Source organism: Stegodyphus dumicola, chromosome X2, assembly GCF_044657685.1.
Source record: "Stegodyphus dumicola isolate Sdum_Otavi_A_Nest chromosome X2, ASM4465768v1".
Lineage (NCBI taxonomy): Eukaryota > Metazoa > Arthropoda > Arachnida > Araneae > Eresidae > Stegodyphus > Stegodyphus dumicola.
The window spans coordinates 18,026,238-18,039,261 of NC_140781.1; the positions used below are offsets into that span (position 1 = coordinate 18,026,238).

The 13,024-nt window shown below is 34.3% G+C and overlaps 1 protein-coding gene across 2 annotated transcripts in view; it reads left to right on the top strand.

The window, feature by feature from the left end:
• Positions 1–13,024, top strand: part of LOC118181398 (spectrin beta chain, non-erythrocytic 1-like) — a 239,244-nt gene that overhangs the window by 64,057 nt on the left and 162,163 nt on the right. For both annotated transcript variants that reach the window (XM_085809705.1, XM_085809706.1), the window contains exons 12-15: positions 908–1,101; positions 3,117–3,294; positions 9,611–9,751; positions 9,843–9,938. In XM_085809705.1, coding sequence (XP_085665831.1) covers positions 908–1,101; positions 3,117–3,294; positions 9,611–9,751; positions 9,843–9,938 — 609 coding nt within the window. The remainder of the gene's footprint in view (positions 1–907; positions 1,102–3,116; positions 3,295–9,610; positions 9,752–9,842; positions 9,939–13,024) is intronic.

Genomic DNA, 13,024 nt, shown 5'->3' on the forward strand with positions numbered 1-13,024 from the left:
TACTGTTGAGATAAATTCTGTTACAGAGGGTATTACTATAGTTTCTATAATATTATAGCTTTTACCACTTTTTGCGATTAATTTTGAAATGCGATTGTGATGTTCTCATTCTTTCCACATCTATCGAGAAATGGAGAAGCTGGCAGCAGCAATGGGCATTCCTTTTAATAAAATACTTGTTCAAAAATTTTACCATAGCATTTATGCGCATGTTTTTGTAATAATCATAAGGAAAATATTAGTAGGAAAACTTAAGCAACGCCTTCATAACAAATGCGTTAACTTTCTAACTTGATAAATGTTTCCTTGTAATGTATAATTTATATTACAACGCCAAGAATAATATTTACTTCTGATATGGCTTAGTTTAGTATTACAATACATTTAGCTTCCATACGAATACAAAAATATATCCTCTAAAAGTTATAAAATGACAGACATTAAAAAAAATCATTATTAAAAACATCGGATATTATTACATAAATGAAAAAAATGGAAGGACATATCTGTTATTTATCTATGTACCATTTATATTTTCCAAAGGATGAAATATAACATCAGTAATAAAAAATAAATACCCATAAAAATTTTGAAAATAAAATTATTTTTAAATATTTTTAGAATCTTTACTTGAAAAAAATTTACAAAAGAAAGCAAAACGAATATGCAAATTACGCTTTCCTGAAATCTGAAACTCACTTTCTAAGCCTTTTGATTTTCACATACGAGTACTGTTTGATTTAAATTATATGCCTATGGGGTCAAGTTTAATTATTGATTATAACAATTAATTTTACTGCTTCAAATGCATCTGATAAAGCATTCCTAAGTATTACCTTTGCCAAATTTGCCTTCATAAAGTCTTATTCGTATTTGAAAATAATAATGCTGGAACAATTGATTTTAGGCTGAAATGAATTCAGAAGCTGAACCCTTAGATGTCGAATCCAGTTTGCAAAAACAGGCAGTTAGGGAAGTTCAGATAGCATCCTGGGGAGAAGCTATCCGTCGTTTAGTATCTAAGATTGACAATAACGAGAAAATGAAAGATGCTTCAGTCGTTCAGAAGCAATTGTCTAAACTGCAGCAAGCCCATGAAAGGTAAGCAGCAAAACTATTAACGATATTTTCAGTTCTATCTTACACACTGGAAGTTGATTTCATTATGAAAAACTACTTTAAAATGGTATTAATACATTGCTAACATTTTTATAACAGTAGAAAAGTGATAAAAATATTTGGCATCGAATGCGTAACCATCAGGAGTACAAATAAGTCCCCGCCGTTTTTTTTTAATCAAAATTTGGGCATTTATTGTGAAAGAACTGTATGTTATGCTTTATTGAGAATATTGTCCATCGCTAGCAACTACTTTTTCTCATCTTTGTGGCAGCATACTAATACCGCGTCGGAAGAACGCTTGATCTTTCGAGGCTACACAAATCAACTCAATATTTGGTATCTTCATATGAAGTGAAGCTTTGCTCAGAGAGGCCATCCATCATCAATCAAACCAGTAATAATCAGAAAGAGCAATACCTGACGAATACAGTGGCAGGGGGGAAACTTGTCATCTGAATGTTTAAGAGTAAGTTTCGACTAGCGCCGCAACATGTCGATGAGCGTTATTAAGCAATTTTGTCATGTCTGGAGTAGTAGTGAGCACATTTTTCCTTGAGTTCTCGGCTTACTCTCATCAACTGCGTTCGTCCCAGTAGTGGTTTCATTCGGTTTGAGTAACTCATAATACATTACACTAAGTTTATCCCACCATATAATACATGATGATTTTTTCCCATGAATATTCGGCTTGACTGTCGATGTTGAAGCATGGCCAGATCATTTCCACGATTTCTTCTTCATTGGGGTATCGTAGTGGATCCATTTTTCATCAATAGTGATTATACGATGCAAAGAACCCTTTCGTTCGCGCCAGGCAAGCAGCATTTCACGTGTAAAAAATCGGTGTTCATCGTTTCTCGGCTTCAGTTCATTCCCAATGATTTTAAACGATGTGAAATTTCTTGTTGAGTCACTCTTAATGTAAGTGCAAGTTCTATTTGCGTTTGACACAATTCTTCATCCAACAGTGCTTCCAATTCCTCGTCTTTGTATACTTCTATCTTTCCGCTCCTTTCTTTGCTTTCGTCGTCAGATTCAGCATTCTTAAACTTTTGAAACAACTCAAGACCATTTCTCTCACATAAGGCAGCCTCACCATATGCTGCTACGAGAAATCCATGCTCCTCAGCTGCAGATTTCTTCAAATTAAAGAAATAAATCAAAAGTTCACGCAAATGACGCTCATTCGGCACAAAACTCGACATTTTCGCACGAAAAAAAAAATAGACGCTGACACAATACGTTAATATTTCAAAGTTATGTTGTTAGTAGATGTCCAACCTTACGATATGACATTTTACGCCAGACAACTTTAACCATTACTTACTGATGGTGCTGTTTTTTACAAACGGCGGAGACTTACTTGTACTCTCAAAATTAAGACAGATTCTGTAGCAAATATTGCCTGGTAAGTTGGATATAAGGGATTAAAGCAAAGAGACTTTCTTACCACCTCCTTGGGTTACAAACTACCTTTATTTCGTTTCGTTATGCTACAATATTGCATTTCTTCAAATATGTTAAGCACCATTTTATATCAATATGATTTCTATGCTTCAAAGTGAAATGCTATCATGCTTAGGATATTTTTGCTCAGTAAAAATTAAATTAAAAAGGACATGATTTAGTCTCTCGATGGGATTTCTTAAGTGAACAGTAGGATAAAGTGGTTTTCGTTAAGCCTCTATCACTAATGAGCTCTTTTTAAATGTTTTACGAACTGCTTTGGTTTTAAATTTTATTGCGTTATGTCTCTTTGATTTTAAAATACAATTTTACATGATTGTAATTTAATAATTCAGAACATGTGTACAGAAGTCTTACATCATTTTTGAATGCGTGTATTTAGCAATATATTTGCGTTTATTTTAAACTTAAAATAAAGTTAGAGGCCTTTACAGAATACTTTTGAATTATTCTCACCTGAGCATGTAAATGTCTGAAAGTTTGCGTATTGCCAAAACGTACTATAATTAATCACTTTGGTATTACAGTTTAATTGATATTTCAAACATTCGACGAGATTCTCTTGAGGAACTTCTGAAACGCAATCAACAACAAGAAAATATAGAAGAAATGATGGCTTGGGTGAATGAAAAACAGTTGTACTTAACAGCAGACATTAACTGCAAAGATTTGCCGAGCGCTCTACACCTACAAAAATTGCACAAGGTAAGAAATTAGGTTTTAATTTGTTTGAAACCTTTAACTTTTGAAGAAATCTTGGGCATCAAGACCATCTCTGTAGTACGAAGAAACCGTGATGTTATTGAGAAATTTTAATTCAAAATACCTTTTTAAATCTTTGTGGCAGCTTCTTGGTATCACATTGAGATCTTTTCTTTATTATGAAGTTAATTTTTATTTAACATTAATCTTGATTCAGCTCTGTATTTATAACTATGGTTTCAATCTATATACAATTTTTGTAACAGAAACAAATGACTCTTTTATATTCAAATTTACAATATTCCTTTTCCTTGTAATATATTTACTTAGCTTTGAACGTGTTATTACAAAGTTTCAACTATTAGAAAGGGTTTTAATGCTTAATATATTGCAAGCTGTAAAAAGAGAACCATAATTATTTATGTAAATAGATATTAGTATAACCTCTTTGGTTTCGACTTATTATAATAAAATTTCTATTCTTTGCTAAAGAGTATAATGTAATAGAAACTAACTGTGTAAGGATCTTAAGTTTTACTAACGTTTATTTTATTTTAAATCTTTACTATCACTTCTTATTTTCTACTTCCGGCCAGAATTAAAAGCTTTAACTTATTTATGCAAATTTGTCTTGCGAACGCCAAGTACTTAAGTTGTGGCTTTTTGCCAAGCAAGAGAGAGGAAGGAGTTAGTAGAAGCAGGCCGCTTGCCTTAGCAGTTTTACTCGGTTGCTGGTTGCCTTCAAGGCCAGAGGTTTAATCCTCTTGATAATTTCAAACGTATCGTAGTGTTAACAGTTCTCTGTACTACATACAGCCTTTCTGTTAATATACGGCCAATCTTCAAGTAGACCCTTGTTTATTAATCCAAAGTTAGTTTAGTTAGAATTTAGTTAATATTTTTATATTCTTACGTTCAGACCACAAGTGGTTGGTCTCTGTATTCCGAAGTCCGGAAATCATTGTAAAGAGAGAAAAATAAAGGGTTTCGTATACCCTTCCTGTGTATCTTGTCTACTTCCCACATTTATTGAACATAGCTTTAGTAAGCTCCCTGTTCCGAGTCAGGTCATTGAATGTTCCCCAAGCAAGTAAGGAGAAACATTGAACCTGATAACTGAAGCTATGAAAAATGGCGCAACGGAAACAAACGGCTCCTGTCTTCTTGGGTTTATACAATTATAAAATTAGGTTCAAACTTAACTTGCAGATTTCTGATTTTCTTCATCTTCTCCTGGAAAGTGAATATTTAGAAAGAGATAAGAGTAAACTTTTACTGAATTTCACATTTTTTCTGTGCAAATAGTGTTAAGAAACTTACAACTCAATAAACTCTGTGATCTCAATAAAGTTCACTGTAATGCGCTTCTAAAGGTGTAGTATATTAACGGTAATATATGTACAGAGTTTTCTCACTTGAGCGTAAACTCTTTCCGTTTGTTATATAAAAACTATTGAAATGTCATGAAACGTCATTTCACTTTAAAAGATGAAACAATTTGTATATCAGGAAGCTGTAATTCTCTTTCAGTTTTGTGTTCTTCAACTGCTGCGAGTTTTATATTCTTCATAACTTAAAATAAACGTCCTTTAGCTCATTAGTTTAAACGTACAAGCTAATTTTGCTTATTGAAGTGATGACCTCTAAAGCCGGAAACAGTTATTGAGATATGATCCCAGTATTGAAATATAATAGAAATAATATAGTAATAAGGGAGATTACTCTATTATTTAAGCAGATCACTGGGAGGGGGAAACTTAGAAAACTCGAACAACTAATATGTCAAGAAATACCTTGAAAATTCAGCACATATACGAAAATATCAATTAAGAACTGAGAACTTCATAAAAGATCTGAATTCAGTATTATGTAAAAAAGGCTACAAATAACTCACATACACCCAGTAATAATATTAATCATGTTATCTATGCTGAATATTATTCTTACGTTCTTCTTTCGTGATTTTATTCTTGACAGAAATCAATCTGGATAAAACATGAAAAGAAGATTATTAATAAAAGTCATATTACTTCTACTATTATTATTTTATATGCATAAAATTCTTAATTGTAACTAAAGTTATTATTCTTAATCAGCTCTCATTACACATTTAACCTTAATATATTTTTATGTCACGTGGGCTTATGATACAAAGTAAAATAAAATAAACATGTAAAACATGTAAAATAAACTGTTAAAATATTCTAAAAGATTAAGAATGACATATGATATAAGGATATGGTAGGAATGGCTAATGTTTGCGCCAAACGTATATACGGAATTTCAATAATATGCATGTTTGTGTTTAGCGATTATAACGGATTTGGCATAGCAATGACGGATAAACAATCAAAACTGCTATCTGAGAATATTATTTCATGCAGCTTCAATGCGCATCCACAATGTGCTGGTGCAAACTGCAGATGTAGACCTATAGACTAACCTTTAAGTAATTAAGACACATAACACGCCGAATAAATACTGATTCAGAAGTCAAACAACAAAAATCAGCGTTAATTCACAAAATTTTCACAGGACTAGTTTCGATGGTTTTACCGAACCATCATCTTCAGCTGCAAAACCGCAAATGAACAAGATAGGAAATAATGTTTAGATAAGATAAGAAAGCCTGGACAAGAATAAGCAAGTGGCGCCATCTGTTGGCGAAACCAGAACTAAAACATAACTTCTCTAAAAGCCGAAGGCAAATTTGGATTGGAATTAGGATCGTTAACTAGAACAGAAAGATTTTTATGAATGTGAAATGCCTCTAGAAAATCCAGTTCTCCAATGGAAGATGTTTTTTGAATAATTTTGGCAGCAGAAAAATTGAAAGTGTGATTTTCGGACCAACAATGTTGAGCAACAGAAGACTTCTGTGTTTCCTTTTTTCTAACATATGTCTCATGTTCTTTGACGCGAAATTTTAAAGCTCTCTTAGTTTGGCCAATGTAAATTAAACCGCACTGGCAAGGAATCCTATAAATACCCCAGGAATTCATATCCGGAATGGGGTCCTTGAGTATAGAAGTTGGAATTTTATTGATGGGAGAGTAAACAACCCGAAAGTTAAATTTCTGCAAAATATGTGCAACTTTATAGCTAATTGATGGAAAGAAGGGAATGACAACAGAATTTTTATAATCTCCTAAAATAAGAGTGTGGCTTTTAGTGTGTTGAGATGAGAATTTTTTAACTGCTTGATTAATAATGTTGGGTGAAAAGCCCCTGTCAATAGCTATTGCTTTTAAATAATTTAGTTCTTCATCAAGGGCTAGTTTGGAGGAGCAAACTTGAAGAGCACGGAAAACAGGAATAAAATGAAGCTAACTTTTGTTTAGTCGGATGACATGATTTAAAGTGTGGTGGAAGGCAAACCGATGAAGGTTTACGGTAAACTGTAGTACTGAAGTTGGATGTGTTACGTGTGACCAGAATGTCGAGAAACGGAAGAGAATTGCAAGTCTCAAGTTCAAAAGTGAACTGAATAGCAGGATCAATAGAATTCGTTGTTGAAAGAACTCTATTTAAATCATCTTTATTACCTTCAAACAGGGTAAAAGTATCGTCTACGTAGCGGAACCATGCCGGGAAGTTTAAAGTTTCAAACAATTTTGATTCATAATAATGCATGTAGATATCAGCCAGGATGGGACTGAGGGGGCTTCCCATGGCTAATCCCTCAGTTTGCTTGTAATATTTATTTTGGAAAACATCCAAAATAAATATTACTTATCCCATCTGTTGCGAATTGTGCCAGATTATATGCTCTTCCCAAAATTCATAAAAGTGGTATTCCTTTCCGCCCTATTGTATCAAATTTAGGTACTGCCTCGTATCCATTAGCTAAATATTTAGTTTCTAGATTTTCTACTCTATTAGACAATAACATTTACACCATAAAAAATTCAATAGAGTTTGTAAAAAAGGTTAAAAACATTTCTCCTCGTAATTTACTCATGGTTTCTTTTGATGTAAAATCATTATTCACCAATGTCCCAGTGGAGGGTGCATTAAGATGTCTAGAAACCAGACTTCGCGAATTTCATTTCTCTTGCATCGAAATTGATGAGCTAATTTCTCTCACTCAACTCTGTTTGAAACAAACACATTTTGTTTTCCAAAATAAATATTACAAGCAAACTGAGGGATTAGCCATGGGAAGCCCCCTCAGTCCCATCCTGGCTGATATCTACATGCATTATTATGAATCAAAATTGTTTGAAACTTTAAACTTCCCGGCATGGTTCCGCTACGTAGACGATACTTTTACCCTGTTTGAAGGTAATAAAGATGATTTAAATAGAGTTCTTTCAACAATGAATTCTATTGATCCTGCTATTCACTTCACTTTTGAACTTGAGACTTGCAATTCTCTTCTGTTTCTCGACATTCTGGTCACACGTAACACATCCAACTTCAGTACTACAGTTTACCGTAAACCTTCATCGGTTTGCCTTCCACCACACTTTAAATCATGTCATCCGACTAAACAAAAGTTAGCTTCATTTTATTCCTGTTTTCCGTGCTCTTCAAGTTTGCTCCTCCAAACTAGCCCTTGATGAAGAACTAAATTATTTAAAAGCAATAGCTATTGACAGGGGCTTTTCACCCAACATTATTAATCAAGCAGTTAAAAAATTCTCATCTCAACACACTAAAAGCCACACTCTTATTTTAGGAGATTATAAAAATTCTGTTGTCATTCCCTTCTTCCCATCAATTAGCTATAAAGTTGCACATATTTTGCAGAAATTTAACTTTCGGGTTGTTTACTCTCCCATCAATAAAATTCCAACTTCTATACTCAAGGACCCCATTCCGGATATGAATTCCTGGGGTATTTATAGGATTCCTTGCCAGTGCGGTTTAATTTACATTGGCCAAACTAAGAGAGCTTTAAAATTTCGCGTCAAAGAACATGAGACATATGTTAGAAAAAAGGAAACACAGAATTCTTCTGTTGCGCAACATTGTTGGTCCGAAAATCACACTTTCAATTTTTCTGCTGCCAAAATTATTCAAAAAACATCTTCCATTGGAGAACTGGATTTTCTAGAGGCATTTCACATTCATAAAAATCTTTCGGTTCTAGTTAACGATCCTAATTCCAATCCAAATTTGCCTTCGGCTTTTAGAGAAATTATGTTTTAGTTCTGGTTTCGCCAACAGATGGCGCCACTTGCTTATTCTTATCCAGGCTTTCTTATCTTATCTAAACATTATTTCCTATCTTGTTCATTTGCGGTTTTGCAGCTGAAGATGATGGTTCGGTAAAACCATCGAAACTAGTCCTGTGAAAATTTTGTGAATTAACGCTGATTTTTGTTGTTTGACTTCTGAATCAATCTTTAAGTAATCATTCCACAAGTGTTCGATGGGTGAAAAATAATGCTACGACGCAGTCTAGTAAGTATTGGTAAATGCTGGCAACAGAAGAAGCCTTAGACACTGCATGTGATTTTGTGTAGCTTTGTACATTTGATACGTAGCTCCAGGAAAGTCGGGTAAAGCGGTTAGACTTCTAACCTCACTTTTTGATGTACAGTTGGGTAGTCCTGCTGTCAGGGATTCGTAGAAGGTGAAAACTTGAATGAGATGTAATACCAGCTCAAAGTATGGTACGCATCCCGGGACCATTATGACACTGCCCAGCCTTCCTAATGCTATTTCCAACTGTTAACTTCCAAACGTTCCATTTAAAAATTCCAATTTTTGCACCACTGAAATCGCTGAGGTCTATGGAAAACATTCAAAGTAATTCACAACTTGTATTCAAAATGGGATAAGGGAGGGGGTTTAGAAAGAAGATAAGGAACTACGGGATAAGACACTGTTTCAGTTAACAGTTTTGATCATTTCATAGGTTTATGTTGCTCATTTCTCTAATTTGCAGCTAAATTTAATATTCATTCTTTATTTCATGCGGGAGCCCAGGATAACAGAAACCAAAATGCTTTGCATTGCCGATATTCAGCCCTAGGTAGAACATTTTTTTTTTTCTCAGATTTAAATATATCTTCCAAAATAGGAAAAATATAATAATAATTTGATGCATGAAATATATTTTTATACTAACATTATAACGACGACAATCGTGGTGTACAATTCAGTTAAATACCATTTTTTATCAGTTAATCTGACACAAACTCCTTCCCCCATATGCCCTATACTCAGAAGATAAAGAAAATAAAACTTCTAAAAGAAAACTAATTTTAGGATACTTTTCTCAGTTAAATATAACTCTCACATTTAGTGTTGAAAAATAAATCTAATAGATTTATATAAACACGAAGTAATTTTTTTACCTTTAATCTAGGCTGTGGGCATGGAACTGAAGCTAAGAAAAGATGTTTCTGGAGACATAAGAGACAACAGGCTCAGCAAAGCTATTGCTGATCTAGAGCAATTATGGCAAAAAAGAGGAGACCAAATTGACCTTACAATTGAAGTCTATCAGGTATTACTTATAAGTTTTCTTTCAAATTATTTACGTAGTGAATTAAATGAAATTGTAGGGATTTAATAGTGGATGTTATGTCTTTTTCTAGTATGAAGCGGATGCATGTGAATGCGATTCCTGGATATCAGAAGAACTTAAATTATTGGAAAGTTTAGACTACGGAACTGATGAACTCACTAGTGAGGTACGATACGATAAATAATTGCACTTGCATTAGTTATTTAATTAGTTAATTACTTTATTAAAAAGATAGCTTCCCTGAGAAGTTTACGAAGATTTTTCACGAATGCTGAAAACATTTTTAATGGCCATAACACAGGCATTTTTCTATCAGAAAAATACCCCACAGAAAGCCTTTTTTCAAACACAACTCTCCTTTCAAGCTTTGTTATAAATGCTAATTTGACTGTACGATGCAGTATCCTGTTTTCTTTAGAGCTAAATTTACGTGACCATTCTTATATTTCCTTTATTAAAGCAGCACATTGTAATATCTTCAGAATTTTGAAATGTTAGCACCATATATTTTAAATCTCACTAATGATTTTCACCAACATACCCTAATTATGATATATCAGTAACCAGAAATAACTAAATGAACCTGCCACTTGGTAGTTAAAACGATTGCCGATCTGTCTGCATTTTATTTCTTTATCATTCTGAGGGAAATTCCACAATAAAATAGCGCTGTGTTTAATAGAGAGAAGTTTATTCAAACCTGCCATTTATCTACCTTCCTACAAAGAATTGTTTTTTTTTCTACATATTTAAGAATTACCTAATTTTAGCTTTTAGCTATTTTGGCTATTGATGCAAGAAAGCCTTTTCTTTCAAAGCAACATACGAGTCCCGCGGATCTGAAACGATTTGGTACATTATCAGAGCAAGAAGTGTTCCTTTCTTATGGGTATGAACACTAGAAAGTAAAAGGATTTTTTATTCACAACTCTTTTGTTTATCTACCTTCCTGGTGCCTGTCACAAAAAATTTCTCGCTTTCGTTTCAAGGAATCAAAACAAACATAAATATTATTTAAACTTTCCTGAAGTCAAATTGCTGCATAACACTGTTGCCTGATGTTGCTCCATATAAAACAGCACATTGTAATACTTGTAGAATTTGAAATGTTGTTATCATATATTTTTCAGCTCATAAATGATTTTCGTCAACATATATGTAACATTGTTACATCAGTAACCAGAAATCAGTAAATGAACGTGCCACTTGGCAGTTAAAACAGTTACCACCGATTTCTATACGAAGGAAGTGCGATGTTAGGATCCTATTCATATCATTAGTAATCTTCAGCTAAAATCAGACATAAAATCATTCGAATTGTTTACTTATGGCAAAACTCATGAAGACATTTTGCTTACGAGAAGGAAGGCTTTCGTGGAAATTTTTAAAGAAAAATTGGCCGTTTTATACGCTGCGTATGGTAAGAAACTCCTTGCAGCTGGACCTCATGTCAACAGATCGAATGACCATGCCTCTGACAATTGACAATTTGCCACGTCTCATGAATGACAAATTAAAGATCCTATGTCTCGTAGAATGGCAAAGCTGCAATGCAGTGCCGTCAACTGAATGAAAGCTAGGAGCAGCACAACAGCTGCATGTGTTTCTACAGTTTAAGAAGATCGGAATAAGTTTTTTTCCCATGTCAAAGACACAGTCAAGGTAAGCTAGATATCTTTGAACAAGACCGATAAGTGAGATTTGTATGGATCCCGCTTCTCTGAATGTTAATTCCCGTAATCGTAAAGACGGTCATACGACTTATCGTCCCATTTCCACTTCTAACTCGAAAGAAGGTTTGGAACAATCCTTTTTTATTTAGTCGTCTGTCTGACGGTTACACAACGTGTGTAATAACAAAAAATCAAGTCTCCACTGCCAGTGGCGTTTCAGAAACAAGAATTCAAGTAAAATTAAAATACTAAATTAACAAAGCAAAGTGAGGCAACAAGCTTTGGCTCAGACCTTCAGATTTTCAAGAGCAATTACGGCTGACAAAGCTATAGCCGAATTTAAATAATTTAGTCGTAGGGAGAAGTAATATCGTAAAGTTTAGTAAAATCTGCCAAAAGGGCTTACTCGAACTCTAGAACTGTGCGCTTAAATACATTAACTAATTTACATTCTGTAGGAATCAACTAATTTACAGGCTGGATCGAAGAAAGTAAAGTACAGATGTATAGTAAGATAACTTCTTAATTGACATGAAACTCTACAGATTAACTTAAAGACCGAAAAGAATGTCTATTCGTACTGGAGAAAGATTCTCTGTAATGATACCTGGAAAAGCAATGCATTAGGTTTAACTGAAGGCCTCACGAAACTGCGGTTTCAAGTCAAGAAAGCCAATGATTTATGTATTCTGCGGTGTAAGTCACTAGACAGAGTGGTTGAAATGGGCATGTAAAATAGACTGAAGACAAATGAAGAACCTTACAGCTCAAGGATGTGTATTGTGTTTTTGTTGTGACTCATCACACAGCAACATCAGATCAAGTCTGACAGCAACATCAAAACAAGCCCACGAAATTCAACGTGGCAAGCAGTGAAAGATTGCACCTGTCATTAGCTACAGCCGTGAGCATCCTACAGGTGACAGTACGACTTCGCTCAGTTTCGCCCATAATTTTGATCGAGAGCACCCTGGAGGGGCGAACAGATCCGAGGGTCCCCCACACCTCTTTCCCTACCACATTCTCTCGAGAGAACTTTCGGTTTGCCGCATATTTGGAGTGCCCCCATGCTGTGGATTCCAAAACGGCCCCTTTGGTACGGCACTCAGTCACTACCACTATCTCGTTTGGGCGGCTAGTTCAGAGATAAGTCCAGATATTGGCTACAGAGCAATACCAGAAGTTACACGATATCAAAACAGAAAAGAAACACGCGAAAGTAAAACATAAAATTAGCAAAGCAAAACCTTGTGCTTAGCGTAAATTTAGGCAAGATCTCAATCGATTTCGAGGGTATATAGGTACAGGTGCCTCTTTATGAGGAGCATGCAAGACTGAGCAGCGGCCGCAAACGATTATATTTAGTTCCTATGGCAGTAAAGCGAACGAGAAGATACCGCCATCGAGTAAATAATAATAGTAACGAAAATAGTAACGAAATTAAAAAGTTAAAATAGAATTTTGAAAGGACTGGACTGGACTTAAAGTCATTAATTAAACAAGGTAAATCTTTGTTAATGTGAAAAGCTTCAAGGAAATCCAACTCACCAAATGAAGAAGCTTTTTGAATCACTTTTGC